The 12,410-nt window shown below is 40.5% G+C and overlaps 1 protein-coding gene across 1 annotated transcript in view; it reads left to right on the top strand.

Moving 5' to 3' along the window:
* Positions 1-12,410, top strand: part of RYR3 (ryanodine receptor 3) — a 481,871-nt gene that overhangs the window by 64,880 nt on the left and 404,581 nt on the right. Inside the window, exons 9-14 of the mRNA XM_061612803.1 lie at positions 2,653-2,727; positions 3,258-3,418; positions 4,601-4,605; positions 8,482-8,646; positions 10,082-10,203; positions 11,133-11,301. Coding sequence (XP_061468787.1) covers positions 2,653-2,727; positions 3,258-3,418; positions 4,601-4,605; positions 8,482-8,646; positions 10,082-10,203; positions 11,133-11,301 — 697 coding nt within the window. The remainder of the gene's footprint in view (positions 1-2,652; positions 2,728-3,257; positions 3,419-4,600; positions 4,606-8,481; positions 8,647-10,081; positions 10,204-11,132; positions 11,302-12,410) is intronic.

The following is a 12,410-nucleotide window of genomic DNA, read 5'->3' as shown; positions in this document are numbered from 1 at the left end:
TCTGTCTTCCACGGTATTAGCTATGCGCCCCAACTTTGTATCATCTGCAAATTTGATAAGCATGCTTTGTGCCTCCTCATCCAAGTCGTTAATAAAAATGTTAAAAAGCACTGGGTCCATGACCAAGCCCTGTGTTACCCCACTTGTTACTTCTGCCCAGTTTGAGAAGGAACCATTGATAAGCACTCTTTGAGTATGATTCTGGAGCCAATTGTGGATCCATCTGATAGTTGTTTCATCCAGCCCACATTTAGCTAGCTTGCCAATCAGAATATCATGGGGCACTTTGTCAAAACCTTTGCTGAAGTTGAGATATATTATGTCCACAGCATTCCCACAGTCTACAAGGGAGGTTACCAGATCAAAAACTGAGATGAGATTAGTTTGGCAGGATTTGTTCTTCATAAATCCATGTTGGCTCCTAGTAATCACTGCATTGTTTTCAAGGTGCTTACAGAGTGACTGCTTTATAATCTGCTCCAGAAATTTTTCAAGGGATTGATGTTAGGCTGACTGGTCTGTAGTTCTCCGGTTCCTCCTTCTTGCCCTTTTTGAAGATAGGGACAACATTAGCTCTCCTCCAGTCGTCCAGCACTTCACCAGTCCTCCATGATTTCGCAAAGATAATAGACAGTGGTTCTGAGAGTTCTTCAGCCAGTTCCTTCAATACTCTAGGATGCAGTTTATTGGGCTCTGCCGATTTGAACTCATGCAAAGTGATTAGGTATTCCTTGAACGTTTGTCTGTCAAGCTCAAGCTCCAATCCTGCCCCTTCTATTTCATGTTTCCCAGGAGGGTCATAGACCCTTTTTTGGGAGAAGACTGAGCCAAAGTAGGAATTGAGCACTTCTGCCTTTTCTTTGTCATCTGTTATCATTTTGCCATCCTCATTGAGTAGCTGTGCCACCATTTCTTTTCTCTGTCTTTTACTATGGACATACCTGAAGAAAGCTTTTTTGTTGCTTTTAGCATCCCTCGCTAGCCTCAGCTCATTCCCATCTTTAGCCTTCCTGACACCATCCCTGAAATTCCGTGATACCTGCCTGTACCTTTGTGGCCTGGCCTTCTTTCCACTTCCTGTATGTGTCCTTTTTTGTTTTCAGGTCATCTCTAAGCTTCTGAGTTTATTAAAATCAGCTTTCCTGAAGTCCAGGGTGCACATATGGCTACTCTCAGCTTTCACTTCTGTTAAAATCAAGAATTCAAGTATGGTGTGGTCACTTTCCCCCAGAGTTCCCGTAACTGCCACTTCATCCACCAAATCATCTCTATTGGTTAGAATCAAGTCCAGGATAGCTGATCCTCTGGTTGCTTCCTCTACTTTCTGTAGGAGAAAGTTACCTCCAACACAAGTCAGAAATTTCTTGTTTGTTTGGCAGAATTTGTCTCCCAACAGATATTGGGATAATTGACGTCCCCCATTACTACTACATCATGCCTCCTTGAAACATTGGCAATTTGCTTTTCAAAAGTTACATTCTCATCTTCTCCTTGATTGGGTGGTCGTAGTAGACTCCAAGCACCACATTCCTTTTATTACTTGCCCCATTTATGTTAATCCAGTATTGGGACTTGTGCTTTTAAACCTGTTCATAAATGATCCAGAGTTGGATGTGAGAAGTGAAATGGCCAGGTTTGCTGATGATACTAAATTGTTCAGAATTGTTAAAACAAAAAGAGATTGTGAAGAGCTCCAAAAGAACCTTTCCAAACCGAGTGAATGGATGGTAAAATAGCAAAGTCAATTTAATGTGAGCACGTGTAAAATGTTGCAGGGCAAAAAATCTTATTTTTACATATATGCTCACCGAGTCTGAACTGGCAGTGATTTCCCAGGAATGAGTCCTTGGGATTGTATTGGATAGCTCAGTGAAGATGTCGAACCATGTGCAGCATCTGTGAAAAACACAAGTTTGATGCTAGGGATCATTAGGAAAGCTATTGAAAATAAAACTGCTGATATCATAATGCCATTATACGAATCTATAGTGCAACTGCATTTGGAATACTGTGTACAGTTCTGGTCACCTTACTTCAGAAAGGATATTGTAGAGCTGGAAAAGGTTCAGAGAAGGGCAACCAAAATGATAACGGGGATGGAGTGACTCCCCTATAAGGAAAGGTTGCGGCATTTGGGATTGTTTAGTGTAGAGAAAAGGCAAGTAAAAGGTGACATGATAGAAGTTTATAAAATTATGCATGGCATGAAGAGAGTGGATAGAGAGAAGTTTTTCTCCCTCTCTTATAACAATAGAACTCATGGACATCCAGTGAAGGTGAATGCTGGAAGATGCAGGACAGATAAAAGAAAGTACTTCTTCATACAACACATAGTTGTATGTCCCAGAGGAGGCAGTGATGGCCACCAACCTTAATGGCTTTAAAAGAGGATGAGACAAATTTATGGAGGATAACAGTATCAAAGGCTACTAGCCATGATGGCTATGTTCTGCCTCTGCAGTCAGTGGCAGTATGCTTCTGAATACCAATTGCTGGAAACTGCAGGAGGGGAGCATGCTTTTGCACTCAGACCCTGCTTGTGGGCTTGCCACAGGCATCTGGTTGGCCACTGTGAGAACAGGATGCTGGACTAGATGGGCCACTGGGCTGCTCTAGCAGGCTCTTGTTATGTTCTTAAATCTCGTTTTGCAGGCGGTTATTTTATGAAGCAGGGGGAGCTGGTGTCCATGCAAGGTCGCTGTGGAGAGTTGAACCCCTTCGGATAAGGTAATTTTGATATATTCTCTCTCTGCTAAAATAATTTGACATAGAGCTTCCGTAGTTGTTTTTATATTATTAAATAGCGAAATTAAACACTTTGAAGTTGAGTACTGAATTTGTATTCAATAAATAATTGAAATCGGCAGTACTACAAGGATAAAAGTAGATAAATGATGAACAATGAAGTATTCAGTTTTTGAATTAAGAGCCAAGAAAAAGAAACAGGAAGGCAGGAGATCTCCAAGTGCATAAGAAAATAATAATAATTGAATGTGAATTAATTTGCAACAGTGTAAAGAGACCAGGTGAGATTGGTTGAACTAGAGTGTCCCCAAGGAAAAGCACAGTTGGAAATAGATTCAGCAGAGTTAAACATTTTCTTTCAGTGAGAGAGTTAAGGATGCATTTAGTTCTCGCCCATGGCAATCTGTGGATCAGTGGATAATTAAGTGCTTAATTTTGACTAGTTCATGGCATATATTCAGTTTGTCTGACACAAACCATAAATTTAACACTTTCAATTTAACCTTTTTTAGCTGGAGTGGAAGTAACATCCGTTGGGGCCAGCCCTTTCGCATTCGACATATTACAACAGGACAGTTTTTGGCCCTAACTGAAGACCTTGGTCTTGTTTTGTTAGACAGAGAAAAAGCTGATACAAAATCAACTTCCTTTTGTTTTAGAGCATCAAAGGTAAGTCATTTTATACATCCACTGGATATAAAATTTAAAATGTTTTATCTAAATAAATTCTATCACATAAGTGCTTCAAAAAGAAGTGAATGCCAGTGGTCAAAATTCAGTGAGGGAAAAATAATAGTAGGAGTGCCAAAAAGGAAGCCACAGACGAGAGGGTTCTTTTTATTTTTGGCTTGGACCTCTACATCCCCACCTTTATCATGATTGGGCTAGACCTTGTATTCAAGAAGACAGGTTTCCCAAATCCACATTGGTGTATAGTGCCCACTGATTGAAGAGAAAAATGAAACTTTTTTTAACTTACAGGTCATAATAAGAATGTTAAAAGCTGACAACAAAATGGAAAGCAAATACTTGACCTGCCTCTAGACATTCATAACATAACAAATGATGGCCACTGATGGGGAACTGTAGATCTATCAGGTGAAGTCCGAGACTAATAAGAATTGTGGTGTGTATAGGCTTCCACACTGGCTGTGCTTGAGGAAACCTACTTTTCTTCATGAAGCTCCATTGCTGTATCTCTGATATATCACTGTAAAGCCTTTGTCAGTAGCAGCCACTGGGATGGAACAGGGTGTTGTTGCTTACCTGGCTTCCCAATATAGAGGTCACTGCCAGCAACTGGGAGCGAGAAGGAGAGGGGCACGGTGGCAGGGAGGTTGGTGCTGTGCGGGTACAGTGTTGGGAGCATCGGATTGATGGCTGCTGTCCTCATACCATGCCAACTCCCCCCTCTTGGTTACCAGCAGTGACCTTCATGTTGGGAAGCCAGGTAAGCAATGCCACCACTCCCACTCCATCCCACCCCACCCCACCAGCTTCTACTGGCATTTGTGTATTTCCCCCTATTATATGATTTCAATTTAGCAGAGCCAAACAAATGGCATTAAGGACTCAAATACTTTTTCCGTCTTTTCAGCTCTATGATACCAATGTCTTGACTCTTTTGTTCCAGCATCATAACGTATGCTTTTTAAAAAATAGTTTTGCTGTGCTTTCAAATATATTTAATTGACTTCATGATGAGGAACTGATATAATTCAGTTGAAGCCCTTGTCATGCTGTGGAATGACAACATGCATTGGGCTATTGACATGGTTGCCCCTGAGCATCCTTTCTGGCATCGTGGAGCCTGTTTTTCACCTTGGTACACCCGTGAACTAAGGTTATATGCCAGCTAGAGTGCAAGTGGCAAAAGTTGTGATATGAGGCCAGCTGGGCATGAGTGAAACAACATAACCATGCCTAGTATGTGGCAGTGAAGGCGGCAAAGAAGGCCCACTTCTCTGCCTCCATCACATCTTCAAGAGCTGTCCAGTGGAGTTTTTTTTATATTGTGTGGGGTTTGTTAATATCTACCCCAGGAAATGGATTTTTAGACCCTTTGGAAGCCCTCTGTGAACTGTCCACAAGGCACTTTGAGCATGAAGTTGCTCGCATCTGTAACAATCTTGAGACCCCATCCACATTCACTGTAGTCCCAAGTGAGGTGTCCAGTACAACATCTGCTGCAACTTCTTGGGATCAGTTTCAGTTGATGCGGCCTGATGATGTGAACAAAGTGCTTGCAACAATGCAGCCAGCAAATGACTTCTCACCTCTTTGGGAGAGGGAATGGTTCCAGCCACTCTGAAAGAGACGGTGATCTGACAGCTCCTGAAAAACCCCACCCTGGACCCATTTGACAACTACCGCCCTGTTGCAAATACCCCCTTTGTAGGGAAGGTGACCGAGAGGGTTGTAGTGCAACAATGGCAAGCACCCTTGAATGAAACAGATTATATTATCCCTTGGTTGCCCTGATGGATGGCCTTTATTAGGAGAAAGACAGGGGAAGTGTGACCCTCCTATTTTTACATGATCTCTCAGCAGCTTTTCATATGATTGACCATGGTATCCTTTTGAGCTGACTTGGTTAGATAGGTATTAGAGGCACTTTTTTACAGTGGTTTTGATCCTATCTCCAGGGTCGGTTTCAGAGAATAGTATCGGGTGATTGGCTTTTGGCCCCCTGGCAGTTGTGCTGTGAGGTGCCGCAAGGTACCATCTTGACCTCAGTGCTGTTTAACATTTAGATGAAGTTGTTGAGAGTGGTCAGTAGGAGATTTGGGGCGAGGTGTCATCAGTATACTGTCAATACCCAGCTCTATTTCTTGGTAACCTCTGAATCAGGAGACACCATGCAAGCCCTGGAGCAGTACCTGGACTCTTTGGTGGGCTGGATGAGGACCACCAAATTGACTGAATCCTAGCAAGACATAGGTGCTGTGGGTATGTGGTTCCAAAGTCTGGATAATTAGTCAATTGTCTTCTTAGGGTGGGGTTGTACTTCCTCTGAAAGAGCAACTTCATAATGCGAGGTGGTCCATCTTTATTGCTAGGAGTGGCTGGGAGTGCCTTTTACCAGCTTTGGCTAGTGATATAACTGTGGCTGTTTCTGGACCAGGTTAGCCTGGTCCATGCACTGTCATCCAAGTGCTGATAGCCTCCAGGTTGGATTACTGTAATGCACTCCACTCTATGTGGGGCTGCCCTTGTGGTTGGTCTGGAGGCTTCAACTGGTGCAAAATGCGGTGGCATGACTGCTCATTAGCACAGGATATGGCCAGCATGTTACCTTGCTGCTGAAACAATTGCACTGGTTGCCAATTAGCTACCGGGCTAAATTCTACGTATTGGTCTTGGTGTTTAAAGCCCTATACAGCTTGGTACCAGGATACTTGAAGGATCATCTCACCCCTTATATACCCAGTTGAGCACTGTGCTCTGCAGATGAGGGTGTCTTGCAAATACCATCTTGTCAGGAGGGCCATTCCATGCAACATAGGAAGTGGATCTTTCGTGTTGTGGCACCTACCCTTTGGAATTTCCTTCCCTTGCTAATGACATTAGCTGGTGGGTTGGTGTGGTTTGAGGGAAATTGGGCTCCTTGGGGGGGCATGATTAAATGTTTCTGTTGTTTTTTCAGCACCTACTGAAGACCTACATCTTTTAACAAACCTTTTAATAGATATATTATCCTAGTCTGCATCTGTACTCTAATTATTTTTAAGATGTTTTAAAAGATGTTTTGTTAAGATGTTTTTAAATATTTTTAAAGATTTTTTAAAAATATGTTTTTTAGTGTTTTATCACTTCTTTGCCACCCTGAGCTGCCTTTCGGAGGAAGGCTGGGATGTAAATTTCACTTGACTTAAGACAGAGACATTCAAGAGGCAGCTGAAGAGCCATCTGTCGAGTATGCTTTAATTTGGATTCCTGTATTGAGCAGGGGGTTGGACTCGATGGCCTTATAGGCCCCGTCCAACTCTGTGATTCTAGAGTTTTCTCATCTTTGCAAGTATTGTTAATATTTTTGTTCTCACTGCAAATACATTTAATTTCACATGGCAATCTCCATCAGTTTGACATAACATAATTTTCCTGTGGTTTCGACACTGTAACGGCATCCCCAAGGAGTATATTGAAATTTCATTTCATTTTATCTTAGCATGACTGTGTTATCTCTTTAGACTTAATTTGACATTGAAATGTGACAGCTTTAATCCACTGAAGTGAAAAAACCCTAAGACAACAATTATTAAATCTACTTCTTTTGCAACATGTTTCTTTTTAGAGAAAAGCTTAATCCTCCTTTTCTTAATCACACCATTAACTTTGGGCTGTATCCAGTGACTGACTGTGTGAGCTGAAGGCAGCTCATGCAACAGATCTTTCTCTTTCCCTTCTCTGCTAGTACAAGGTTCTGCCCAGTTTCTGGTGATTCTCCCTGCCACTGCAGCTTTGTACAACACTGTCCACACTGTTCAGGAGGGACCCTCAACCCTCTAGTGAGGCTTTTCCGGGGTTGCAAGAACTGTAGAGAGGGGAGAGAGGAGGGACGTTGGTTCTGCAGTCTACATATGCAGCCATTGGCTACAACATTTTGGATTTGCAATTTAGCAAAAAATAGCTATATCTTGGTCCAATAGAAATCAATGGATATAACTGGCACACAATAAAGTGCTTATACCAGGAGTGATTGGCAGATGGAACACACCTTCAAATGCCTCTGTGGTCAGAAGGAGAAGGGTAGAAGGATAGATGCTCCAAACGTCCCTTCAACTGATAGGTGGATGGGAGGGTGCCTTCAAATGCCCATCCTTCTGCACTTGTACTGACCTCTGTGGTCTGAAGGAGAAGCACAGAAGGGGTTTAAGGTGTGCTCTGAATTGTCCATCAGCTAATATGTGATGGGAGTGCACCTTCATATGCCACTCCTCACTAATGACATTAGCCAGTGGGTGGGTGTGGTTTGAGGGAAATGGGGCTCCTTGGGGGGCATGATTAGCCTACAGGTTGGAGTTTTCTCACCCATGACTTATGCCCTATTGATTTCAATGGGATTTGTGCACTGCAAGTTTCTCCCTAGACTGGAGAAACATGTATGTTACCTTGAGCTCCTTGGAGGAAAGTTGGGATATAAATGTAACAATCAATCCATCAATCAATCAGCTGACTGGCACAGACCAGTAGGAAAAAAGTTATGTTAAGTAATTTCTGTTCTTGAGACTGAATCGTGCAATGACAAGAAAAATACTCTTGTTCCCTACTGTTCATTTCATGCTGCTAATATTAAATGGCTTTTAAAACACATTAAGCATCAACATAGTTAAAATCACTCTAAGGGTGCATCAGCTTGGGCAATTTCATATCAAATGTTTGCATGTCACATGACATTTGTTTCTGGGCAGCTGTGTCTGGCCAGCACATGAAAGAACAAGTTTTTGAAGAAAACCATGCACAAAAACATATCTTCCTTCTTGCTGCATTTTCTATTGATTCAGAAGTTTTTAACTGGGATCACAATCCAGTCCAATCTACTTCACAATCCAATTTAATGCATGCTTATTCCAGTGTATTCTTCAGCAGTGATAAAAGTATATTTTGCCTTTCTTGTGCTATTGTTTATGGAACATTTTCCTAGATTTCAAAAGGCTTGTATCTTCCAAATTATGTAATATGTGTTCCGGATGTTCTTCTAATACTGTTCTCCCTTTTTCCTTCTATGGCATGAAGGAAAAACTAGATTCTGCTTACAAACGTGATATAGATGGCATGGGCATTCCTGAAATAAAGTATGGTGATTCTCTTTGTTTTGTGCAACATGTAACCAGCACTTTGTGGCTGACTTACAAAGCACAGGATGCTAAAACAACACGTTTAGGACCACTGAAAAGAAAGGTAAACTTTTTTTAATTTGGTTTTCTGAGACACACTCATCTGAATGAGAGATGTTGAATAATGTAATAATTTTCTTGCAGATAAGGATTGTGGAAGTCATTGTCCTTTAAGATGCAGTGAATGTGTTTACTACCTTTTATTTTATGATTTGATACAGTGTCCTGCAGCAAGGTGCCTGTGTGCATGAATGCCCAGAGGCCCATGCTGGATGCTCAGCTATGAGATGCAGGGGTCTTTGTGTTGTTCTCCTGTAGCATGGTGCACAGAGAGATCCACAGCAAAAGATTTCACAGGTGGAGCTTTTGGGAGCTGGATCCCCTTAACCTCTAGTGTGCTTGTATTTATGTAATCTCTGTATCTTGCCTTCTGCATGTTACTAGATAATGGCAAGATTTCAATGATATTTAAGTATGTGCCTTTGTGTATCAGTTTGCACCAATGGGCTCCCATCCGTAGAAACCCTTGACAAATATTCAAGGAATTGCATGTGCACAGCTTAGTCTTCCTAAAGATTTCATGAACAGCAGCTGCCCCATTTCCTTCAGCATTATAAATTGCTTTTTAAACTGTATTTAGAACTCCCACTCATTCCTTTTCTTTTTTTTTTACCAGAGGCATTATATGTTAAAATACTAAATTGGAAATAGGGAAAGAAAATCTTTTATTCTGGCTCCTGAGATACAACGCAATTGCTAAAATTGGTAGAATGGTACAGTATTCTTTATTTGGTTAGATGTGTATGACTACATCTCATTTTAAAATTAGTATAAATTTTGCAGTAAAGATAATAGGGATTAGGTCTAAGATCTTACCATAATCTACTATTTGGGTGCATTCAGATATTACACTCTCTGTTCATGGTTTGGAATATCAGGAACAAGCCACTTCCCTCTCCCCTAGTATGCCCAGATTATCAGAAAACATCCCAGTTTGCAAAATCAGTTTGGTGTGCCATCTGATTTTGGAAACTGTGAATTGAGCAATCCTTCTGAACTAGGATTGTAAACCATGATTTGATCCAGGTTTGCTATCCTGGTTTGAAAGGATTTTTCATACCAAACTGTGGTCTGATAAATGAGGAAGTCTTCTATTAAGCAGGATATACAAGGGGAGGGTGGTGTCTGTGTGACAGCTTTGTTTCCACACCTCTAAACCATAGAAAATGGGACATCTAAATATAGCCATTGTCTCTTGCAGTTTTCTCAGCTAACCATTCCAATTTGTTATGTTATGTTCAAGCTGAATGTATTATCTCAATAAAAAAGGAAAACACAGACAAACTGAATTGTTCTGTGTTCAAAATTTAGGATCAGTACTGCTCATTCCCCACCCTCCTTAGTAACATCAATATAGCATTCCTTTTGGCAAGGTGCTTAACATGTAAGAGCACAAATGACAAAAATATGCTCAGTGTATTGTTTTGGTGTTTTTATAGGTTATATTACACCAAGAAGGTCACATGGATGATGGTCTCACATTACAAAGGTGTCAACATGAAGAATCCCAGGCTGCTCGAATCATTCGTAATACAACAAGATTATTTAGTCAATTTATAAGGTATAGTATACCATCTCAGTTTGTAATGCTTGGATCTGATTCTAATATGCTGATCCTAATGCTTGTATATGTGGAAGGAAATTCAATTTATTATTTAGTTGTTATATTTGATTGAAGAATTTTCTTTACATTTTTTTTTACAATACACCCCTAAAATGCCGCCCTGGGCTCCTGCTGGGAGGAAGGGCGGGATATAAATCAAATAAATAAATAAAATCTGAAAAACAAACTTCTCAGCATAGTTCTTCCCACAATTAATCAACTTGACAAATGAATTATTCCCAACTGATAGATATTTATGGTGGGTTGACATTCCTAATCTCAATCTTGGTTCTGATAGGATATTTTAAATACCTTTGAAAAGAATGCACTACACTATAGAAAAGCAAAACTGATGATCAACAGAAGTCTCCAGCATCTTAGTCAAATTCAACACATTACATTCTTCCACAACTTTCCTGTATCCAAGGCTCATCTCACAACTACTTCATGTACAGCATATGCTGACTTTTAGACATAGGTGTCATGTGCTGAGGTGGTAATATGAAGGCTGACACCTCTTACAGAACTCTGCACAGACTGACTTTCCTTACACTTTCTACACAGAAGTCACTAATCTCCCCACTTTAACTCATAGCCTCTTGAGACTTTGTATTCTGAAGTTAATTCTTGATTACTTTTTTCTGGATGTTGGGGAAGTATTCCTCTGATGGCTGGATCTATCTAGCCTGCCAATTCATATGAATGTCATAATCTGCCTTTTTTAGACTGTCCATCTTTGGACCAGGTAATACCAAATATTCTGTGCATAAGAGAAGCTATAAAGGGAAACAATTTTATAATTTTATTGTGATTATTATTTGGTCATGATTAATCCTAATTTATTTATATTGACCATTCTTTTCTTTATCTTTCTATTGATTTCTTAGTGGAAACAATAGAACTTCAAGTCCTGTCACCTTGCCTATTGAAGAGGTACTTCAGACTCTACAGGACTTGATAACCTATTTTCTGCCTCCAGAAGAAGAGCTAGAACATGAAGATAAACAAAACAAGCTTCGTTCACTCAAGAACAGACAAAATCTATTCAAAGAAGAGGTTAGAAAGGCTTCAGAATGTTTTTATTGCAGTCATGTCAACTGCCTGAGTCATCTCTGCAGATCAACCTGACTTCATTAGATCAACCAGAATTCCAGCTGTGCTAGGTGGAAAATGCTCCAGAGTCCTCTGGAATACATCAGCATTGATTAGTCTCTGGGGGCAGACTATCCTAATAGGTTTACTCACCCTTGTAGAGTTAGACACACTTTTCAACTATGGAATTCACCACCCTAAGATTTAATGATGGCCACCAACTTGGATGGTTTTAGAACAGGATTAGACACATTCATGGAGAACAAGGCTATCAATGGCTACTAGTCAGGATGGTTGTAGACTACCTCAAGTATTGAAGATAGTGAGCCTCTGAATACTATTTGCTGGAAATCACAAGTAGGGAGAGTGCTGCTGTGCTCATGTCCTGCTTGTGGTCTTGCCATAGGCACTGTGAGAACATGATGCTTGACTTGATGGGCCTTTTGCCTGATCAAGCAGGGCTCTTATTATGTTCTAGGGATGGGTGAGAAATTTGATCCAGTTTGCACTTCAAGCCATATTTATCAAATTTGCACTTTCCGAAACAATATGAGAACCAAAACACAGCCATCCTTTGAAATTCACACTTATTAGAATTTTGCAATGCAGTTCGTCAACCAAGCAATGCTTACAAAAATTGATATGTTAGGGGAAAGTGCACATAAAAATGAATATATGAGTGAAAATAACATACAAAATGCATTATATGTTTTCAAAAACATGTACATTAGTCAAAACTGCCTACAAAATGTATTTATTAGAGAAATTTGCACTAAAATGCTAGAGAAGTTTCATGAGAATTTGAAAAATTGCTGCAGAAATGTAGGGAACTGAATTTAAGATGGGAAAAATGAGAAACGGAGAGAACTGAAATGGACAGATCTTTCCATCCCTATTATATTCTTCAAGGAAAATAGTCACTGTGATTCTGAAGGTCAATAGAGAGCTGTGGAACTAGAATAGTCATTTCCCCTCCTATTGATGTTGGTGGAAGGGAAAATTTAAAAGGTAAAACTGAGACGCATGCAAAAGGAAAAAGCTACCCCACCCCCAGATTCTACCCTGGCTGGAGC

Source organism: Rhineura floridana, chromosome 2 (assembly GCF_030035675.1).
Source record: "Rhineura floridana isolate rRhiFlo1 chromosome 2, rRhiFlo1.hap2, whole genome shotgun sequence".
NCBI classification, from domain to species: domain Eukaryota; kingdom Metazoa; phylum Chordata; class Lepidosauria; order Squamata; family Rhineuridae; genus Rhineura; species Rhineura floridana.
Note: the sequence above shows the minus strand (reverse complement) of the source record. Positions and strands in the feature narration are given on the sequence as shown.